General features: G+C 45.1%; 2 protein-coding genes across 2 annotated transcripts in view; one reads left to right on the top strand and one right to left on the bottom strand.

The window, feature by feature from the left end:
• Positions 1-7748, top strand: part of Mtmr10 (myotubularin related protein 10) — a 48752-nt gene extending 41004 nt beyond the window's left edge. Inside the window, exons 14-16 of the mRNA XM_028776686.1 lie at positions 1148-1318; positions 3990-4172; positions 4753-7748. Of these exons, the coding sequence (XP_028632519.1) occupies positions 1148-1318; positions 3990-4172; positions 4753-5349 (951 nt within the window). The 3' untranslated portion in view covers positions 5350-7748. The remainder of the gene's footprint in view (positions 1-1147; positions 1319-3989; positions 4173-4752) is intronic.
• A 5074-nt stretch (positions 7749-12822) lies between these two features.
• Fan1 (FANCD2 and FANCI associated nuclease 1) overlaps positions 12823-23314 on the bottom strand; it is a 31005-nt gene continuing 20513 nt past the window's right edge. The window contains exons 9-14 of the mRNA XM_028776670.1: positions 22408-22572; positions 21864-22014; positions 18582-18685; positions 17883-18077; positions 17241-17369; positions 12823-14814 (exon numbers count right to left, since the gene is read on the bottom strand). Of these exons, the coding sequence (XP_028632503.1) occupies positions 14677-14814; positions 17241-17369; positions 17883-18077; positions 18582-18685; positions 21864-22014; positions 22408-22572 (882 nt within the window). The 3' untranslated portion in view covers positions 12823-14676. The remainder of the gene's footprint in view (positions 14815-17240; positions 17370-17882; positions 18078-18581; positions 18686-21863; positions 22015-22407; positions 22573-23314) is intronic.

Genomic DNA, 23314 nt, shown 5'->3' with positions numbered 1-23314 from the left:
TGCTGAGGGGAAACCAGATAATCCGCATTCAGAAAACTGGAACTTGATTCCTTTCTCTCCCTGTAAAAAAAATCAATTCAAAATGAATCAGAGACCTTATAATATAAGACATATGCATGGAAGGCACCAGAGGAAATCATAGAGGAAGTGCCAGCGTAGGTAAATAGCCAGTGCTGTTCAGATGAGTGCTAGAGGGAACTTTTAGTGCTGTCCACATTCACTGTGGCGTCTTCACAGCTGAATGGAGAAGGAAGATCCAGCATATGTGTACAAGACATAGAACTGCACCGTGGAAAAGAAGGAGCGGTGAGGGAGCTGGGAATCATGCTGTCAAAGCAGAGTACGCCAGACTTGGGAAGACAGATAGCATATATTCTCTTATGTGCGGAGGACTGCTAGGGAACAGGGAGGGGATAATGTGTAAACGGGCAGGTGGTAACAATCAAAGTGCTTCACATGTATGGAAACGCCACTATGCAGTCCCCTATTGTATGCCGTTATATGCTAAGAGCAACTCAGCTAACTAAAATCACCGTTGGAGTGTCGCCGTTCTTGAAAATAGGCCATAAGGGCTGGGAAATGAGATTTTGAGAGAAACCTCTTTCTAACACCTGTGTGGCTTCCTGGGATCCCTGTTTGGCTGCAGAAGGCCAGGCAGCCAGGTTGGAAAGCACCAGTGACAAGCGGTAGTGCATCCAAGTGAGCCACAAGCAGCTGCTTCCCAAGGGTACTCCATCTGGTCTAGGGCTGATGCCACACTGTTGGGGGATTTCCTGGGTGGTGAGCATGCAGATCAACCAGAAGTTACAGAGTTTGGCTGAATGCTTTCTGTTGTTCTATAGAACCAGTTACAGGATGTCTAAACATGTTTGCTTTCTTACATCCATACATGTCTGCATACTTGCTTATTTGGTATTACCACACTTTCCAAGCTCAATTCCTTTTTTTCCTTTTTTCTTTTTTTAATTAAATGTGTGCCTTGACATAGATAGGTTTAATCTGTTCAGGTGGCTTAGATCAGCTTTGCCAAGTATTTGAGGCTTAGATTTTTTTCTTGTTAGCCTCTGTACCAGCAATAAATCTGGGAGTAAATATGACCAGCAGAGAGCAGCATTAAATGAGCCCTTTGTCCATCTGTACTTGCCAGTCTCCTCTATTCTTGCTGTTCTTGGATACCACGTGGCAGCTGCTCGAGCAGTATCCAGCTGCCTTCGAGTTCTCCGAGACGTACTTAGCAGTGCTGTGTGACAGTACCCGGATCTCGCTGTTTGGCACCTTCCTGTTCAACTCTCCTCATCAGCGAGTGAAGCAGAGCACAGTAAGTGATATGCTGGCTGCAGCTGCTATCTGTGTGTATACATGCATACCTTTTGTGTGTAGCCTACATGTATGCATGTATTCATGTGTACATGCATGTGAAGGCCTGAAGTCGATTCTGGTGTCTTCCTTAGTCACTTTCTACTCTGTTTTCTTGAGGCCAGTCTTACAGATCCCAGAGCTTCTTCTAGTTCTGTCTTATCTAGTTAGCCAACTTGCCACGGGAATTCTCGCCATCTCGAGTTTGAGGATCACGGTTGCCACCATACCTGCCCTATGCTTAAATGGGCTCTGGGATCCAGATTGTCATGCTTGCACAGCCAGTCCTGTATCTACTGAGACATCTTTCCAGTGCCCCTTCCCCTAATTTAAAATTAACTTTCAAAAATTTCAGAATACATTAAAGAATCAAATAACTTTATTTTTATTAGTGACTATTTTATTCTTGTCTATAAATTGCCCATAAGAAATATGTTTAAAGATATCAATTAGTTTAACTACTTTAAATACACTTTTGGATTTTTTTGGTGGAGAATCAAACACAGGGCCTTGTATGTGCTCCTGACCTACAGTCCTAACTCAATACCTCCCCACGGACATCCTTTATTGTTTCCTGCAATATTGAGACAATGTCTGGCAGTTTCTTAGCTAGGCCTTGACCTGGCAATCCCTCAGCCTTAGACTCCTGCAGAGCTGGGCTTACAGCACTGAGCCACCTGCCTTCACTTGTACTTTTGGGGTCACTTCTTACACATCAGAGTTGCTGATCAACAACTAAAAACATTTATTTCCTGATATGTCAGTAGAATAAAAGTTGTATTTTAACTGTTTTTGAAGAAGTTGTAGAGCAGGAAGTGTAGACACAAAGTTAGATTGAAGTTCTCTGCAAACACTATTACCATGTATACTCTCAGAGTACCTCAGGCCACATGGCAGCCACTGTGGGTGGGATTGTATTTGTAGTGACAGTTCGTAGAGCTGGAGGACAAAGACTATGGAGCCATACTGGAGACCAGCCCCTCCTTACTACTGGTGAGCGCGTTCTTGGTTTGTCTCTTCCCGTGAACCCACAGTGAGGAGAGCTCAGAAGTGCTGCAGTGGCTGTGGGGGAGCCACAGGGTAGCTCCTGTAGGCTGGAGGGAAACTAAGCAGGAATCATCTGTTCTTTGGCCTTCAGCTTCAGCTTTGAGACCCAGTCTAGGTAGTGCAGCCTCAGAGTGCAAATTCTTAATTCTATCCCCATCTAGAAAGTGCCCAGCCCATGGTTCTCTCAGAACCAGGCCTATACTCCCAGTTCCACATCTGCAAAGTAGGTCCATCAAGTGCCTTTGGCCTCAGCGTGTATAGTGGCATTGCCAACTGTGACACGTGCACATGTCCTGGTATGAGAGACAAAGAGCACAGTCAGGCTATTTTGGCTGGGAATGAGGAGCATCTTAGAGAAGACTGGATCTGAGGCTTGATTCAGGAGAGAACCAGCATGGGGGAGGGTGGGGAAAGGCCTCTCACACGAGAGTCCTCAGAACACAGAGGTAGCCAGATTGCTCAGCTCTGTTGCTTTGGGGAACTCAGAACTCAAGAGAAATTCTTGTTTCTGTGTTAGAGAGTTTTTTAGATTGATCAGTTTGGGAAGGAAATTTTGTGAAATTTATTTTGGCTTCCTAGAAAGATTTAATATTTCCTAATGTAAAACTGGGGCCCAAAAGCTTCAGGGTATAGAAAACTTACTCTATCCCTAAATTAAATGGTTTCCCAGTTATGTGCCTGCATTCTTAGTACCTCATGATCTGTGTGCCTTCATTACTGGGTACTCATTCTGCCGGGCTTTTCTAGCTGCCCTCAGCCATCCCCACCCTCCGCTTCATGAACTCACTCACAGGTCTCTGCACTCATAGAACCATCCCCACCCTTCGCTTCATGAACTCACTCACAGGTCTCTGCACTCATAGAACCGACTGCTCTACATTTTCCTCATAACATTTATAATTTCCCATTTTTCTAATTTCAAACAAATTCTTGACTTTGTTTGTTTGTTTGTTTAAGACAAGGTTTTACTATGTAGTCCTAGTTGTCCTGGAACATACTCTGTAGACCAGGCTGGCTTTGAACTCACAGATCTATTTGCTTCTACCTCCAGAGTGCTGGGATTTAAGGTGTGTACCACCACTGCCTGGCTCAGATTCTTGGCCTTTTTAAATGAAAAGTTTATAAAAGATTAAAAGGCATCAAATAGACAGTAAGAGTCAGTCATATTTTTTCTTATCTATCTCTTCCGGGGAACTATCTTATGTGAAATGATAGAACCTGCCGTCACTGTGCTCAGACGAGGTTCCTGATTCTGTTAAGTTTTTAGAGAGGAGCCTATCTGTGTCCTCTGTGCATTTGTGGGGTGAACCCAGGTCACTCTGCTCGAAGCCCAAAGTAGGACATCAGTGATAGTGAGGGTGTTTCTCTCCACCTAGCATCTCCATGCCCAGAGTACAGAGCCTCGGTGGGCCACAGCTGGGCCATGCTGAGCAGCAGACAGAGCGTGCTTCCCTTACTCAAGTTCCCATCATCTTCAGGGTAGTGCTCCCATGACAGCCGAGTGCTATAGCAAGGAACTCAGCTGCGGGTGGAGGTATGAGAGAAGTGGGGTGTGCCTCTTCTCACACATGTGCTTTGCTTTGCAGGAGTTTGCTATCAGCAAAAACATTCAGCTGGGTGATGAAAAGGGCTTGAAATTCCCCTCGGTTTGGGACTGGGCTCTTCAGTTCACAGCGAAGGACCGGACTCTTTTCCACAACCCCTTCTACATTGGCAAGAGCACTCCTTGTGTACAGAATGGCTCCAGGAAGTCTTTTAAGCGCTCGAAGGTAAACAGTAGACCGCAGCATGCTAGCAGTAGAGACCCATGTCACTGCAGCACCAGAGAGTGTCACCAGAGAGGGTCTGGCAGTGGTAGACACAGTCACTTCGCCAGTAGACAGCTAGTGACGCTTTTAACCGATGTAACAATATCTTACTTTTTCTTGGTGAATGAGGCTCTTGAAGCCCAGTCAGCACAAGAGTTGACAGGTGGCTGCCCTGAGCTGACTTCGGGCTAGTCTGCCCATTCTTTCTAGAAATCAGCCAGTTTAGAATTTTCCCTTACCCCCAAAGTCTTATGAGTATGCACTTAAACAAACAAATAGGCAGATTATACTTGCCTTCCACTCTCCCTCTGACATAGTAAGAACCTGGAAGAGTCAATTGAAATATCTGGTTCCAGAGTAGACTGGCATAAAGTGCCACAAGGGAAAGAAGGACCTCGTCCTTCAAGTCTGAACCACCCCATCCCCACCCCCATCCTCTATCCCATCATCTGTTTATCCCAGCTGGTTGCCATAGTGCCAGGGCTTCTGTTGAAAAGCAGGTGCTCCAATAGAGTAATGCCAGTATCTGTCTTCTGTGCAGAAGAGCTACAGCTCCACACTGAGAGGAATGCCCTCATGCTTGAAGAATGGAATCATCAGTGACCAAGAACTGCTTCCTCGGAGAAACTCTCTAATACTGAAGCTAAAGCCAGACCCGCCCCAGCACACCGACAGCCAGCACAGTGGGGCGGAACAGTATTTTAGAGAGTGGTTTTCCAGACCAGCCAACCTCCACGGCATCATCCTGCCACGTCTCTCCGGAACACACATAAAATTGTGGAAACTGTGCTACTTCCGCTGGGTCCCTGAGGCACAGATCAACCTTGGGGGCTCCATCATGGCCTTCCACAAGCTCTCTCTCCTGGCTGATGAGGTGGACATGCTGAGCAGGGTGCTGAGGCAGCATCGCAGTGGCCCCTTGGAAGCCTGCTACGCAGAGTTGGACCAGAGCAGAATGTACTTCAGGGCCACAGGGCCACACGACACCCTGGGGACACCAGAGTTCCTTTCCTCTTCATTTCCATTTTCTCCTGTAGGAAATCTGTGCAGACGAAGCATTTTAGGAACGCCATTAAGCAAATTTTTAAGTGGGGCCAAAATATGGTTATCTACTGAGACACTTGCAAATGAAGACTAAATTAAGGTATTTTCAGGACTTATTGAGAGAAGCTGGACATTTCCCTCTCTGAACTGAAATTGTTAACTGAGGCATTTAAAACTGGCCATTTTATATATAAGAAATTTGCACTAATATTTAAATCATGTTTAATCATGCTGCCTTCAGTTATTCTAGGGGCAGTGTGACTTTGGGTTTTGTCCTGTATCCTTTGGGTCTAGGCCCATCTGAGTCATTTGGAGCACGCATTCCCTGTTGGTACACTTGTGATCACAATATTGAGGTTCCTCTGCTATGTGAATTTTGCCAACATCTATTTTCCTACCTCCAACTATAGGTTATCTGATAGTCAGATTACAACCCAGAGAAGGTGGATGGGGAAATTAATAAATTAGTATATTTTTAATGCATTTCTAGATCATCTGATAAAACTCCCAAGAGGCCTCAGTCGGCATCCATGTCTTTAGCTAATATTCTTAGCTTATATTCTGGAGTTAGATTTTTCTTATTTTAGTTCACCTCAGTTAGGACCTAAGATCACTGTGTTTCAAAATCATGGATTTGCTTTAATTCCATACAACTAACTTTTAAAAGATGCACTGTAATTTTAAAGCATTCACTATAGCTATTTAAACCTAGAAGTGCCTTTGACATTAAGATAAAAGTAACAAGCTAGAATACAGAGGAAATATAATTCTACTTTTTAAAGTTAGGGTCTGTAGACCCCACTGTATATTGGAAGTAGCTTTTTGCCAACAAGCTTACATCAATAGCCAGGAGCCTCCAGAGCCACATTTTTGTCCCTCAGAAAGTCACTCAGCAATCTTAGAGGCTCTTCAAGTAGCAGATGCACAGCTCTAGCTGTGGCTAAGGGTGCCCAGTACAGGAGCATGCTACACTCTGACCACAGGCTGCAGGGGTGCTCTGGCCTCCTCATGATCACTTCAGCTGGCATGGTGACACAGGCCAACACTTCTCCTTAGAAATAACTGACAGGGGTCACGAGATGGACACATGCACAGATTAGACAGGAAGACTTTCTCAGTTGTTGCCATTTTAATACACAGAGATGCACCCCCTCCAGGCTTGGGGGCAGTGCCAAGAGGCTGAGAATCTGAAGCCTTTGATCCAAACCATGTAAGAACCTGGCCAACTTCACAAAGCCCCGTGCTTCTGCACTCCCAAGTGCTCATGTGTGGAGGGCTTCTTCTCCCTGTTTAAAGGTGGGCATGTCCTAATGGACGACGACAGTGTCTTAAATTACCACCTTGGATTCTGAAATACTTTATAGTAAAGTGTTGATTTAGTTTCTTTTTCTAAAACAGAATTTCTCATAATAGTTTGACCTGAATATGTGCTGTATAGCCATTTCTACTTAATTGACCTTTTCTAACAGTTTAATAATGTCTCTGCATTTAACAGGGCAGATGTTCTTATGTCTAAAAAGTTCTTATCTTATGGCTAAAGTCAATGTTTTCACTCATCTGTTGCCTACAAAATAAGGGCTCTTGTGAGCTTATACAGATAACATTATCAGCAGTGAGGATGCGCTAGCCCTTGGCCACACAGTTAGCCCTGGTCCCTGAGAAATGACAAGGTATCACCACTGGAGCCACACTGTAATCCCCCACTTTCATGAAGCTGCTTTGCTACTTCTATAAGTTGTTCTAAATTTATTTTGTGGTTGAGAATTCATTTCTTTGTAATTTCACCCCTCACAGGAGCCCCTTTCAGAACTTTTTTCTTAACTTATAAGAAGGTCAGGTACTTTTAACACTACTTTAGGATGGATAGTGCGTATTTTTGTATGGTAATCAGTTGTAAATGTTTTTCTATTCTGACTGGGTGGTTGTTATATTACAGTTATTGTGCTACAGCTTACTATGCATATGTGAAACCGCTCCAGAGTCCTAGTGTGGCCTATGGGACAGCTGCCTGCCACCTCTGCTAACAAAGGTGACACTGTGGTGGCAGAAGAGGTAACAGTGGCTGTGTGCAGCATACCAAAGAGCTCAGTAGCACTGTCTCCGAGGCCATGGGGGGCAGAGCCTGTGCTGGTGGTACCATGCAAGGGCTGAGGACACTGGGCATTCTAATGCTGGCTCCACAGGTTAGGTGTCTTACTGTTGCTTTATAATGGGAACCAATTCTAAAACCAAAAATGCCTAACTCTACTTAAGGAAAGACATTAATTTGTACTGACAGAAGATGAAAACTGTTCAACACATTTTCAACAAGATCCTCTTGCTGTAGCAAAAACCTCAAACCATTAAACCTTGGTGTTGAGACAAAACTAGAACCTTTGTGCCTAAATCCAACTGATGAGCTGAAGCAGGACGAGCAGGTTGACTGTACACTGCTCAACCCAATGGATGGAAAGGGAATTCTGACTGTTGAATAAAATTTCCATGGAAACCGTTTGTCAGTTTGTCATAGTCACCAGTGCGGAGCCATAAGAACACAGAGACTGGCAATGGAAGGCTTCGGCTCCCACCTGTATTGGAGCACCCTCCATTCATCTATTCTGAATACTAAGATGGGCTAGAGTAACAGCTTGCACGTCAGTTCAGAACTGCAGTTAGCTCTCCCCAGTCACGAAATACTAACACAGGAATTCTGTTTCCCTGAGTCCCTAGAGACTGGGACCCCACATTGAGGTGAGCCAGAAGTACAGTTAAGTCACCTCCTCCTAGGTCTCTTCTCTAACCTTGGCATTGGTCTTGCCTTTGTTAATCTAGCATCAGGTGCTTATAGCATAGAGACATAAGAAGTTAGTGGCACAGTTTTATTTTGTGATGATGTTTTATTACCAAGGCGTTCTGCTAAGGCTACTGTGGCCAGGGAAGCAGGTGGCCTAACTGCAGATCTTCAATTCTCCCTCTTCTCCAAATCCAATCCCCCAGTCACCCTCAGCTCAGGGGCAGACCACCTGCTGCAGACTGCTCTTCCTTTCTGCCCCATGTCCACTAGCTCATCTAGACCCTTCTTCCAACCACCCTTTCCCCTACTCATCTATTATCCCATCCCAAACAAGTGCCAGCGCTCCCTGGGGACCAAACAGATCTTTACGTCTCCATTCTCTCCTTTAAATCCAACACCCCTGCCACATCCCTAACTACGTAGCTGACCACCTACTGTGGCCTCTTACTCGTTCCTGCTCCCATCTCCAGTGGATCACATAGCTCTTCTCCAGCCTTCCTCCCACTCATCCTGTTATCCTAACCACCATCTTCAGCAGGCATCCCTGGGATCCTGCCTGCCAAGTCTGCTAGAGAAGGAAGTAGGCCAGTGAAGTAGGTAAGTGAGCTTCAGATCTTCATTCTCCCTCCTTCATTCTCCCCAGATCTCTAGCAAACTACCTCTTGAGGCAGAGATTTCCAGGTCACTAAGCAAAATTAGGTGGAACACCCTGCTTTCTTCCTTCATGTGAACCCCACTTATCTCCTTCCACCTCACTCCCATTCATAAGTGTCAGCTCCCAATACTTAAAATCATATTTTACTTAGAACTCCCAGTGGCCATACCTAGGAGCATCCCAGAATTCCCTAGTAGGCAGCACATAATCACCATCCCTAAGAGCCATAAAGGGCAACAGAATCCAGGGAACAAAACACCCACCCAACAAAAATAAGACTAAGATCATCTCAAACTCATACACTAAGAAAAATTTCCTAACCTAAAGAAGGAGATGCCTATCAAGGTACAAGAAGCATATAGAACACCATATATACTGGACTATGAAAGAAATTTCCCTCAACATAAAACACTAAATATATAGAACAAAAGAAAGAATATTAAAAGCTGCAATGGAAAAGACCAAGTAACTATAACTGTAGACCTATTAGAGTAACACCTGACTTCTCAAAGGAGACTCAAAAGGCCAGAAGGGCCTGGACAGATATTCTATAAACTAATAAGAAACCACAGATGCCAGCCCAGACTATGTCCAGCAAAACTTCCTATCACAATAAATGGAGAAAATAAGACATTCCATGATAAAAACAAATTTAAGCCATGTCTATCTACAAATTCGGCCCTACAAAAGATACTAGAAGGAAAAATCCAATCTAAAAAAGTTAACTACACTCAGGAAAACACAAGGAATAAATAATCCCAGACCAGCAAATCAAAAGAGGATTTTACACACACACGCACACACACACACACACCAAAATAATAGGAACCAGCCAACACTGCTTATTAATCACTCAACATCAATAAAAGACTTAACAGAATGGATGCAAAAACAGTTTCCAGTCTTCTGCTGTATCCAAGAAACACCTTAGTATCAAAGATTATCACCGCAGGGTAAGAGGATGGAAAAAATATTCCAAGCAAATAGATTTATAGAGCAAAGTGGCACAGCCATTTTAATACCTGACAAAATAGACTTTGAATTTAATCAGAAAAGATAGGGAAGGATACTTCATAGTCGTCAAAGGAAAAATCCTTCAAGAAGACATTGCAATCTTTAACATCTATACACGAAGCACAAGGACACCCAAATTCATAAATTCAAAACCCAACTCTTACCGATAGACAGGCCATCCAGACAAAAAACTACAGAAATGCTGGAGCTAGCGGATATTATATACCAAATGGACCTAAAATATTTTCAGAACATTTCACCCAAAACACAAGAATACACCTTCCCAGCACTCATGGAACTTTCTCCAAAATTGGCCACATACTCAGACTCAAAGCAAATCTCAACAGATACAAGAAAATTGAAATAACGCCCTCCATCCTATCCGACCATCATAGATTAAAGCTGATATAAACAACAGAAAGCTTATAGCTCATGGAAACTGAACAACTCACTCTTGAATGAAAAATGGGTCAAGACAGAAGTTAAGAGAGGCTTTCTAGGATGGAATGAAAATGAATACACATACCCAAACTTACGGAACACAAGTTAGTTCTAAAAGGCAAGCTCATAGCACTAAGTGCCTACATAAAAATCAGAGAGCTATCATTCTAGTAACTTGACAACACACCTGAACAAACGAAGTAACCACAGCCACGGGGAGGAGATGGCAAGAAATAATCAAACTCAGGGCTGACATCAATCAAATGAAAACAGTACAATACAAAGAATCAGTGAAACAGAGTTGGTTCTTTCAGAAAAATCACAAGATAGACAAATCCTTACCCAAACTAACTAAAAGGTCAAGAGAATATCCAAATTAACAAAATCAGAAATGAAAAGGAGGCATGACATCAGACACTGAGGAAATCCAGAGAATCATCAGAACAAACTTTCAACAACTGTCCTCCAACAAATTGCAAACTCAAAGAAATGAATAATTTTCTTGACAGGCATCACTTACTAAAATTAAATAAACAGTTAAGCAATTTAGATAGACATATAGCCCCTAGTAAAATACAGGCAGTCATTAAAAGTCTCACATCACCCCCCCACTCCCACCCCACAAAAGTTAACACCAATATTCCTCAAATTATTCCCATAATAGAAACAGAAGGAACTCTGGGTAAGTTTTCTTCAATCAGGTTCAGCATATCTGCCTTTATGCTGAGGTCTTTGATCCACCTGGAGCTGTTCAGGGTGCTTAGTATAGGTCTATTTGCATTCTTCTTCATACAGCCTGGAAAAATTTGGGAATAGCTTTGAACTCCTTGGCATAGGAAAAGACTTTCTGAAGAGAACATTGTTAGCGCAGTCACTAACATCAACAATCATTGAAAAGGACCTCATATATTTCATTTCTTATATATCATTTAACATAACATCCTTCAGGTTTATCCATGTTATAAATGAAAATACTTATTTTTTAAAATCAGAATAATTGTCCACTATGTTAAATAAAATATACTAAAACTCAATTTTTTTCTCAATTTAAAAATGTTCTCTCTTCATACTGAAATTTCATTACTGTACATTTGTATATTACTGTATCAAAAGCCACAGTGCCTAGCTTAGGGATTTGCTACTGTTGTGACCACTCTGGGAAGATTATTTAACCTCTCTTGAGCCTCTCATACTGTATTGTGTGGGTAGGAATAGAACTTTATCAGGGCAGGGATGCATAAAGTCCTAGGAACAACCCTCGGGCATGTGTGCACACAAAATAGCACACATCCAAATATTTCCCATAATACGTGTGAAGTGGCTAGAACCATGCCTGGAACTCAGTAGGAGATACATAATTATTTGGTTTGATATTATTAATTATCAAACCAAATGTTTGAATGTTAAGATGAGACATTCTAGAAACTTATAATGGAGATAATCTCCAAAAAAAAATACTAAAAAAGAATACTAAGATTTTCACCATGAGTGCATTTAATATTGATGCATAATAAAACAGACTATGTATCAACATAAGATAATGAGATGGGTGCCCTAGTAGTAATAACTTCTATTGAACTATGTGCTTTAAATAGGCAAAGTGGCTGGGTCAGTTACCATTCATCTCTAGACCTTAAATGAAGGAAGCTGATGAGAGACAAGCTCCTACTTTGTCTGAGGCAGGAGACAGATGGGACATCAGGGCAACTTGGGTCAGCAGCATGGACTGTGGTATAGCAGTTTCCAAGAATGAAAGCATTTCTCGGGGCATCGGGAGGTTCATGGGACTTAGGAAATTGACAAAATGGCACATGTCTGGGAAAGTGCAAACTTTTGATTCTCAAAGTCCATTCTGCAGTATTTTAAGACTGGGTAAACAGCTGCTGGTGGAGGAGACTCTGGAGAGCTGCCTGCCTGCAAGCTGTGCAGAGTTCCAGGGCTCCATCCAGCTCTCCCGAGTTGTCGCCTGTGTTGGAGGTGGGCTTTTGTAGTGATACAGCTGCTTTTGTGAGTCATCTTTGTTCTATCACGCACATTTCTGTTAGTAACCCCAATAAAAATTTATCAGTTTACCAAAATAAATAAGCAAACAAATAAATAATAAATATAGTGGGACCTCATGAAACTGAGAAGCATGGACACTGTCATGCAAAGCGGCAGCCTAGAGAAAGCGGAAAGATGCCTTAACAAATTCACAGCCAATGGAGGACTAAGAACCAAAATATATATAAAGAACTCAAAAACTAGGTGTCATGAAAACAGATAACCCAAACAAAAAATGAGGTACAGGTCTAAACATCGGACTCTCAAAAGAGGAAACTCAAATGGCCGAGAGTGCTTCATAAGCTAGCCAGATGTGGTGGCAAAATCCTGAGCCCCTGAGGTGAAGGTAGAAGAGTCCAAGGCCAGCAAGGGCTACATAAAGCCCTGCTCCAAATCTGTCCCTCTGCCACAGTCAAACACAAAACAGCTGCTGTCAGGGACAGACAGCTGGTTTTGTCATGCTGTCTGAGCCCTCCTGATGTTCTGTCTGCAGATCACTGGATTCAGGTGGCTTCTGACTCTTCCTCACCTGTCTGTGATGGCCTCATTCTTAGACCACATCTATTTCAGTAAGGCCCGGGTTAGTTTTCACACATGGCAGAGACGCACTTTCTGCACAGAGGAAAGACGAAAATCTGAGATGGCTGTACTTCTTTTTAATGTAAGTGATCCAAAAACCAGTCAGGATCAGTTTTTTTCTTTTTAAATCTACATTTGCTGTTGAAAACAGTATTTCTGACACTTCAACTGAATACTCTGGATCCTTCTTCACTTGAAGTAATTTGTTTCACCCCCAACAAGATCAGTTTTGGGGGGTCAGAGTATATGGTTTAATATCTTGGCTATTTCCATCAGACCTGCTGACAGAATTATTATAATGCCTACCTCCAGCCACCACACAAATCCAAACAAAGCCCACCGAGTGCTGTTAATGTCTTAAACACATTTTTATTTATTGTGTGTATATGAGCATGTGCATGCCGTTACACACGGGTGTTCAGAGGTCGATTTTGGAGTCTGTTCTCTTCTACTGTGTGGGTCTTAGGCTTCACTTCGGTCGGTCGGGCTTGGGGACCAACGCCCGTGCTTCACCGTGCATCACACCTGTGTGTTTATTAATCTGCTAGATCCACAGGACAGAAAGTATAAGAGCATTCACAATGAGCTCCTTTTTCCTTCCTTCCTTCCTTCCTTCCTTCCTTCCTTCCTTCCTTCCTTCCTTCCTTCCTTCCTCTTTTCTTTTTTTAAGACAGTCTCACTTTATAGCCTGGTCTGACCTTAAACTCAAGGTAACCCTCCTGCCTCAGCCTCCCAGTGCTGGGATTACAGGTATGAGCCTCCATCCCAGCTACATAATGTGCTTTAACTAGCAGAAACATTTTCATTGTCTAAATAAAGGCTCCCCCTCTTCTCCATCCTCCAGTACTGTTACCAGACTGTATTATAATTGGTTATTTCCATAGTTTCCACCTCCCTTAAAGCTTCTTTGTGAGCACAGTAGACAAAAATCATATATTACCTTTCTGACTTTTCTATAGCTGGCACACAGTAGCCAGCCAGTTCATGAATATATGAAGCGACCTGGTAAGCAACTCCTTGGCATACGGGCAGCAGAGCACAGGTCTCACTGTGAGTGCTGGGCTCAGAGAGGTGAGCAGGAGGAAGAGCGGCCGGCAGAGTCGATTTCACTTGCAGGAATGGAGTATCTGGCTTTTCTATGGTGAGGTAAACCATCTCACAGCCAACTGAGAGCGGAGTGAGGCTCCAGACCAACTGTTGATAATGTTAGAATCCCTCAGGATGGTATTTTTTTGTAACATCTTGGCACACATTTTTATCACACATAATCCAAGAGCTCGAAGCTTGATACGTATTGTGATACTTCACCTGAAATACTCTGGATCCTTCCTCCCTTTAAGTAAAGAATTTGGTTTTGGTTGTTTTTATTTTTCCCTCCTAAGGAACTCAGAATTCCTACGGGTCCTGCCCTTCTTGGATAACCATGAGACAACCCCAAATTTAGGGATTGCCATTGCCAGTGCATTTAGTAGAGAAACATCTGTATTTCTTTTTTTTAAAAAGAAACCTAAAGTGTCAACTAAGTTCATCATGTTCATGTTCTCTCTGGCCCCAGTGATCGCCTTTAAAAAAAAAAAAAAAAGCCTACCAACACGGAGGCATTCAGCTCCCACAGCGTCCATGCAGACGCCTGCACTTTCAACAGTCCACCCACCTACCCACAGTGGATCCAGAGTTCTCCAGCAGAGGCCAAGTTTTGTGACACACAGAAACTGTACAAGGATGAGTCCGATCTCCGATCTCAGGTGTCACAAGTCAAAGTAGAGACAATGCCAAGAGCTTTCTCCTTTTGATGATCTTGTCTCAGTGGATGGCCAGATGTTCCAGTGGATGGCTAGATGTCCTCAGTGTGACATTTTTATCCATTTGAAGATCTTGTCCCAGTAGATGGCCAGATGTCCCCGGTGTGGCATCTGTCAGCCAAGACCTTTGCTCTTAGCACCAACTGCAACCACGTGGCATACTTCTACATCTGCCCCCAGCTTCTGTAGCTCGTCCAGCCAGATCATCTGCTTACATGAAAGGCGGTCACTGGGGCCTTTAACTTCCACCAGCTGCGAGAGAAGTTTCCAGACTCATCAACATCTTACTGACACAGAAATGATCCAATGAGCTATAGTTATTTAAACTGCTGCCTATCGGTCAGTCTACAGCACCATACACATTTACAACAAACAGATATGGAACTAAGACATACGCGGGAAAATTCCGTGGGAACTAGACAGTTGTGGGAATTTCCCACAATTCCGTGGGAACTTGCGTAAATTAAGTAGCAACTGAAGTGGTTTTAAGGTGCACAGTGGGTTGTTGTTCTGTTCTTTAACTCCCAATTTGTTGTGTTTGCATCGGAACCTAGATTTCATACTGCAATGTAGAAAGAAGGATCTGATCCCTGGCAGTCTGCCCCAAGGCTTCATTCCCTCCAGTCTTATCCCCAGGACCACACAGACATCTGCTGAGGACACGTCTGTCTCTCATACGCATTGTTTCTTAGGATTCAAGGCTCTGCTAATCTCATTTCAGAGATCTACCCCATCCCTCAGGAGGGTCTTCCTGTGCACTTTCTCATAATTGTAAGGCCAAATCGGTCTTTTTTTTTTTTTTTAATGTTTTTAAAAGATTTGGGGTGAGGAGTCACCAGAGGACAACTTGCAGTCTGCTGATTTAACTCAGCTTGTCAGGGTTGGTGGCAACCATGTTTACCTACTGAGCAGGAATCCAAGGAGGAACCTGGAGACAGGAGCTGATGCAGAGGCCATAGAGGGCTGCTGCTTACTGGACTGCTCTCATGGCTTGCTCAGCCTGCTTTCTTATAGAACCCAAAACCATAAGGGCTAACAGTCATCCTGTAATGCTAGCATGTAGGAGGTGGGGATGGGGTTCCCAGAGCAAGCTGGCTAGCTAGCTAGACAAGCTAAACTGCTGAGCACCTGGTTCAGTTAAGAGACCCTGCCTTGACATATATGCTGGAAAGGCATCAAGGAAGAAACCCAGTGTCAACCTTGAGCCTCCACAGACACAGTCACCTGATCACATATGTAACTACATACATACATAAAAGCACTCCTTCCCCCAACACACATATACTCACATAAGACTCAATTATATGCTGCTTGGCATGGAGAAATACTTTAGTCAGTAAAGTGCTTGCCATGCAAGCATGACAAGTTGATTTTGATCCCCAGAGCCCATTAAGAAAGCAAGGCAGGGTGGTGCACACTTGGTATCCTAGTGCTTTGAGTCAGATAGATATGAATCTCTATGCTGTGAGAGGGAGTAGTGCAACCAACAGGCACCAAGTGCTCCTAGAAGACTCAGGATGTAGAATTAACCCATCTTATTCTGGGTACCACAGGGAACCACTGACTGCAGGTTCCCTCTCTAAAGTCAGGCTTACCAGCCAGAGGCAGCTCACTTCTGACCTGGAAGCTTACATAAATGAGAGTAAGTGGACATAGGCCAGGAGGAGGCCATTCTTTCAAGGTCATAGTGTTAGATTCTGTCTGACACCAGAAAAAAAGCCAGTGTGGGCACCTTGGCGTTCGTGCAGATCTTATGCCTAAACCTACATGGTTGGCAGAAGTGGAATCGGCAAACATTTCAGCTCTAAAGGACTTGGGAAGTTAGGTGAGTTTTGTACCTTAATACTAAGGGAGAAACAGAAGGCCAGGCCAAAGAATATATAAATTCAGTTCTTCATTCAATAAGCCTGGAGTTCTATTGCATGAGAAACAAAAATATTCTCAGCAGAGAGAGCATCAATGGAACTGAGCAGTCAGCTACTCCTCAGCAAAACAGTTATTTTAACCAAGAGCAAACAGAAAAGTATCTAAACAGATCACAAAAAAAAACACAAACGGAAACAAAAAACTTTTAGAACAAAACACAAGAGAACCTCTTTGTGGTTTCACATCAGATATTTCACACCAAAGGTATGATCCACTCAGGAACACTGAATTTAATCAAAGTTTAAAGTTTCTGGTCATCAAAAGATACTATGATAAAATTAAAAAGACAAATCTGACTAGGATAAAATCTGAGTCAGAAAGAAGGGGAGATAAGAGAGGGAGGGAGCGGGAGGAAGAGAGGGAAGGAGTGGCAAGCACAGGAGAGGCAGAGATAGGAAGAGAGCACATGAGTGTGTGATAAACCACCCAGTGAATGGACATAGGCACAGGAACAGGCCTGGCCCAGGGTATGTGAACTTCCCTAGACTCCTGAGGACCCACACACTGTGTGAAGCCCCGCCTCACAGTGTGCCTTGTAGCTGTGACTTGTTCCAGAATGTCATACTGGTAGAGTATCACCTCCAGGATGAGGCGGCATGTGACTGCCTGCCTCAGAGAAGCTTCTGAGCACCCCAGCCCTCAGCCTCGTGACTATCAAGGGAGTTTAATCCTTCCAACAGCCAGGAAGAAAATGCCCAGCATGTGAACTGTGACAGTTGCTGATAAAATTACAAATGGTGTTCTCTACTGACCTTGCAATGGAGGCTCTGAGAATTCCACACCACCAAGTCAGGGAGGCCCCCTCGGCAGTGCCGAAAGTCAGCAGCCAGGCGCCTGCACACACCACTGAGGACAGGGCCCCCAAGGCAGGAGACAAGATCCTAGACACATTACAAAAGGAAAGTTATCTACCTTGAGGGCAGAGACCCCAAGACAGGCTGGAGCGGCCATCAGAGGACACCAGTACAATTCAACAAAATCCAGGGATACCAGAAATAGCTCTGCTGTCAGACCAGGCTCCAGAGTGGCTGGCAGAACCCCATAGGCAAGCTCTGGGAAAGACCTCTTCGTGGTCAGTTCCCGACTTATGCCTGATGTGGACATCTTGTGCCACATTTCATGAAGAGGGAGTGTGACTCAGCACTCAGGAGTGACAAGGCCTTACAGAGAGGTCAGTGGCTGCGGGGCATAGAAGTTACCCTTCCCGATGCAACTACAAAAGGAAGGGAAACTGTGGGAAAGGTATCAGGCTTCTGAGTGTCCTCACGTGTGTATCACTAACACACACGCACATGCACGCACATCCATACACACCCCTTTGTATTCGGATACAATTGCCAAACCACAGCTAGCACTGTGAGGGAATGACTGACCAGATCGCAGTAAAGTATTACCTGAGCTTGCTGCAGAGAGGTGAATCGGTCCCAGCTGACCAGAGAAGCCACTCTGCCTTGCTGGGCCTGCCATGCTTCGGCCACCCAGGCCTGCAGGCTCTCAGCAGGGGCGCTGTGGATCAGCTGCAGCCTGGCTTCCAGGGCCTGCTCCCTGCTTGAGAAGAAGCTGTCCGTGAGCAAATCCAGGGGGGAGGCCTGTGTGGAGGAGAAAAGAAACTTCTACCATGCCTGGGGAGGGTACTAAACAGAGGATGCTGGAGTCCGTGAGATCTGAAGCTAGCCAATTGGTTGGCACACTTTTTTCCTTAGAGGAGATGAGTTAAAATTATCAGATACACGTAATCTTGTCCTGGGTTTCTAGTTTGCTGTGAGTGGAATTGGTTGAGCTCCAGGTGGTGCTAGTGGGACTGTGTGTGAGAGCCCTTGGTTGGATGCTGGAGCTAGGCCAGGTGCTCAGCTGAGGGGGCTCGGTACTAAAGTCAACATGTAATGCTGAAGGGAATCTAGGCTTGGGGTTAAAATCTACTAGTTCCCATTTACAAATAAAAGGTCATTTCCTATGTTATTAGTACTAGAGAGGGTAGAGCCCGAAAATCACCACGAGCCAGGCTGCGGCTGACTGGAGTCCCCGGTGCAGGGGAAGGCCTGCAGCACAGGCATGCACAGGAGAGGCCCTGGTGTGATGGTTTTAGAGGTCACCTGGTAGGCATTTCTGAAGACATCTGGTATTCCATCCATGAAGATGACATCCCACAGCAGGAGGCCACACAGGGTGCTGAAGGTGGATCCTTCTCCATGAATCCCTAAAACAATGTCACATGAGAAGAAAAACACCCATTTTACCTGGTTGTTTAAGAATATTGTAATGACCTAATGCAAAATTTTCTCTTTCAGGGAAAGAACTGAGATACAGTTGATTCTGAAAGACATGATGTTTCCATGCTATTCCAGCTTGTTCTTCATACTATAGTTTTTGCATATAGAAGCTTTATTTAAGGGGAAAACTTTAAATGGGCATTGGAAAGCCACAGAGTAGTGGTTCTTAATAGTGGTGGACAGCCTATGGGGCAGTTTGCTTTAGCAAAACAGACTTCCTACTCGGCTTCTAGAGGTTCTAAGTGAGTGGGCAAACTAGGCTGTGCGCAGAATTCATAAGCAGGCTCTGACACAGGCCCGTTAGAACCTACAAGAAATGATTCCCCAACAGGGACTGTCAAAAGGCCAGGCATTCAGGGCAGCCCTGCAACAGTCCTTCCACTCACCAGGCTCACCCATTCATTAAGCAGATTTGGCCTAATGGGGTTATTTCAATGTTCCTGATATGCAAGGCTTCTACAGAAACTGTCATCTGTCAAGACCACCAAGGTCTAGTGCCCTCCTCATGCTGAAGACACAATACTCAGAGAACACAATCATCCTCACGGAACAGTTGGATCCTAGGGCACTGCAGGTCAGCAGCAGGGTCTGGAGGGATAAGTCTTGGCATAGACTTCAGACCTGTGTCCCCCAGAGTGCTGATTTACCAAGCTCCTCTCTCTCTAAGCTCGGTGTCTCTGCACAGCCACAAAGACCCCAGCAAAGGAAGACAGCTATGTGGTTCTCTCTACCTTCTTACCATGCTCACACTGGCAATAAAGCTCCCAAAGAGCACAGGGCAGAAAGCAGCATGAGTGTCAAATGCTCAGGCGTCTAGCATACTTCCCACTGGGAGGCAGTGGCTGGAGCCTGTGGCCATGTTCTTCTTTCTATCCTGAACTCCAGAGCTGTGCAGGGCTTTGTTTGTTCCCTCCCAGTTCTGGCTCCTGTCCCTCTGGCCTGTTTCCATGGTACAAAAGGACAGAGTGAACAGGGCTTGCTCAGCCTGGCTGAAACAAGCCCTCGAGCTACCAGGAGCATTCACATCAGGATACCAGGCTCTGGCCTGCCAGGAAGAAAGCTGGGCCTACCTTGCAGGCTTCTGTCCCTGGGTGAATATCACTCCACCACTGACACGGAGGTCAGACTCATTCCTGACTGCTGCTATGCTCTGAATTCTGACGGCAGTCATTTTTGGAGTAATCCTCCTTCCTTATTCAGAAATAGCTTCCCTGGAGGGTTTGAAATTTCCTCTACATAAATCCCTCTACAATAAAACCCAGCAGCACGTCACATCAATTTTCCAATATATTAGAATGTAATATAAATTTAAAACATCTTATGCGGAGATATTTTATGTTCTGGAAAAAGAATTTCCTGCTGTTCTTCAGGCTCCTGGATAAACTGGAAACATTTCCCTGTGCTGCATTCCTCTAGCCAGGAGAGGGACAGTTGACATGTCTCCTGTGACATCACCTAGGGCTTGGAATTTCCATTCTGCTCCTTGATGTCTAAGCTTTTCAGGCTCACTGCATCTCACTGTTTTCACCCGTGTCAGTGGTTCTTCCCTAGAGTATCACCTTCCCTGTGCACAGGAAGGCGATGAGCAGATCAATCCTAAGGCTCAGTAGGGAGAAACCCGATTCCACAAAATCCTATCCTCACAGCCCAACTCACTGAGACACACAATGCCACCAGCTGATAATGAGCAGGGGCACAGGGAGAGAGAGGTCTGCCTGAGCACAAGGACAGGACTTGGCTGTCCCCAGGGCAGACCCATTGAGAGCTGCTTGGCCAGTGCCATGAGTGGACATCACGGACTGGCTAATTAGATCTAGGCAGAGAAGCAGGAGGGAGGAGAAAGACGGGAGGCTGAGCGGGTGTGTGGCCAGCACATCCTTGTCTCTGGTACCTGACAGGGAGCTTCCACTCTATTTCTTTCCTCCAGGGTTGACTTATGTTTTCCTACTTACTACACTTTACAAAGGTGTCTGAGGTGGACATTTGATTTTTCCAATTATAAGGTGTGTGTTCAAGCCTCCACTTTTCTCTGGACTGTGGCTAAAGCATTACTTACAGTATACTCTCTGAGACAAACCGTAAAGAAAGACTAAAACGGGGAGAGAAACAGGTATCGGGAAATGTACAAACTCAAGGAATTGCCAACTGACACAAGAAATTCACTACTTAAAACAAAAAGCCTCTTCACCCTGTAATGCAGCACCCTGTAATGACTGCACCAACACTCAGCTCTGTGCCCAGGCAGGTCCAATCATGGGGATCCTGGTGGCCAATGGCCCCTGCAAGAGCCTCCTATACATAGACCAGGAAATTGTAAGAGGAGAGCTAAGTCCACAGCCACCTCAGTGCCTGGCACAGAAGGCCCAGGAACAACCAAGTCAGGAATGTGGAGGCGTGCTAAGGGGTAGCCCTACCCTCTGGGGTTGTGTGTGTATCACATACTAAAGGACCCCAGAGCCCTAAAGGCAGCGTAGCAGGAGGACAAGTGGACTCGGGGGGCCAAGCCTCGTGGTGGCTGTGCAGTTGTTGTTGTAGCCACTGCACTTAGGGAGTCTCTCAATTCTGCACTGGTCAGCATGTACAGCAGTGTCTCACTGGACATTCACATTCAATGAGCAAACCAGCAGGCCCTTCAGCAGCACTCCTCTCTACCCTGCAACAGTGCCAAGACCACAAGGCTCCTAGCTCTGAAACTTGTGTTCTTAGAAGCCAGCAGAATTCCTTTCAAGCTCCTCATACCTATGACCTTACTGTGTGCCTACTAAAATGTTTGTGCCCCTCAGATGCTGGTCCTGGCCCTCTAGGACAGCTTCATTCCCAGGCACAGCCCTCTGTCTTCTCTCTCATCTCTACCCAACGTCAGCCTCTGGTAGCAAAGGCAGTCTCCTTACAGCGACCACCCTACCACAGAGCACCAGCCACATGGTCAGCACAGCTGCACGACAATAATGGCCAAACAACCCTGTTCTTTTTCCCACACCTCTGGACAGATGTGGCTTTTACTGAGGTCAGAGAGGAGAGCAACAAACCATTGATGAACCATCCTGCAACACTCTTCCCCCATTTGCTGACTGACTGGGATGCAGGAAACACTGCTCAGCTTACCTTGGTCAAAGCCGCTTTGCCTGTAATAATCCAGCGCCAGCTCCTCCACAGAGCATAGGATTGTGGTGGGGTTGGTCGTGTCTCCGCCCTCAATGACAAACACAGACTTGCCCATCCCATGCTGGGGGCACAGCCTGCCCGTGATGGTCACCTAGAATGGAAGCAAAAAACATCAATCAAAGAGGGCATGGTGGTACACACCTTCAGTACTAGCATTAAGGAGGCAGAGGCAGGTGGATTTCTCTGAGTTTGAGGTTAGCCTGTCTATATAGTAAGTTCCAGGCCAGCTATGGCTACATAGTGAGACTTTCCCTCAAAAACAAAAATGAAAAAAACTCATTTGATTAGCCCCTGGAAACACCACTGTCCCAAATGAGAATTAGACCATTCTGAGTCCAAGGGGAAGTTACATATTAAAACGATTCCAGGGGTAGGGGGAGGCACACAGAAAAATCTATGGTTTAAATCACAGGCACAGCAAAGAGAACTGATGCTGCCTGAGTTTAACCAACAACAAACACAAAAGCACCCAAAGGACACCTACATGCTTAACGTCTCCCACGGCGACTTCTGGCAGCTGGCTCAAGAGGTGCTTGTACTTTTTGCAGCTTGGAGACTCTCGCAGGCGCACAGCTCGCTGATAAAGAGAAAGTCGGTGTCCTGTCCTCACATGTGGATCTGCCAGGCCTTCCCTGATGCACCTGATTGCCTAGCAATTAATAAGTCACATGTCAAGATCCCCAACGTCCTGAAGGCAGCAGCTGTCGATTTAGTTTGACAAGAAACCTGGAGACTAATTATTCTATTTCCACAGATGGGTAAACAGTGCCTGAAGAAGCACAAGCTATCTCCTTAGGTCTCACTGCAAGGGTCTAACAATGACCTGCTATCACTCACCTGGCCAGAAGAGGCCCGCCTGGCAGGAGTGGAGACATTCTTGTCTGTTTGATTTTGTTTGCCTCTGCCTCCCTAGTGCTGGGATTAAAGGTGTGTGCCACCACGCCCAGCTAAATGAAGACTCTGTAATGAGACACTTGTGCCCTTCCCTTCCTCTATCAGATTACTGAGACAGTGAGTCCCAAGAAACTAACATTTCCCCATGTCTCATGTTGGTATGAAAGGCTGAGGCCCTGGGGTCAGCCAGAAAAGCTTGTCTCCTGGAACCAGACTGTACACAGCCCTGACACCTTGTCAGATCACCTTGCAGGAGAGGCTGGAGCTGAGACAAGGCTAACCCACCACGGGCAGGGTCACACTGTGCCCAGAACTGTGTAGCTCTGAGGCCTCCTGTCCTTGTGTGCACATTCAGTTCTATCTGAACAAAGCAATGTGTATGCTTTTAACTTAGAAAATTGAGCATCACCATTGTCCCCAAAGTGGGAAAATTTTTTTAAAGTAAACAAAATTGCAGTGAGCTGTGGGGCTGGAAAGGTGGCTGAAGAAAGCCATCG

This window comes from Grammomys surdaster, unplaced genomic scaffold, assembly GCF_004785775.1.
Source record: "Grammomys surdaster isolate TR1022 unplaced genomic scaffold, NIH_TR_1.0 271, whole genome shotgun sequence".
Classification (NCBI taxonomy): Eukaryota; Metazoa; Chordata; class Mammalia; order Rodentia; family Muridae; genus Grammomys; species Grammomys surdaster.
Note: the sequence above shows the minus strand (reverse complement) of the source record. Positions and strands in the feature narration are given on the sequence as shown.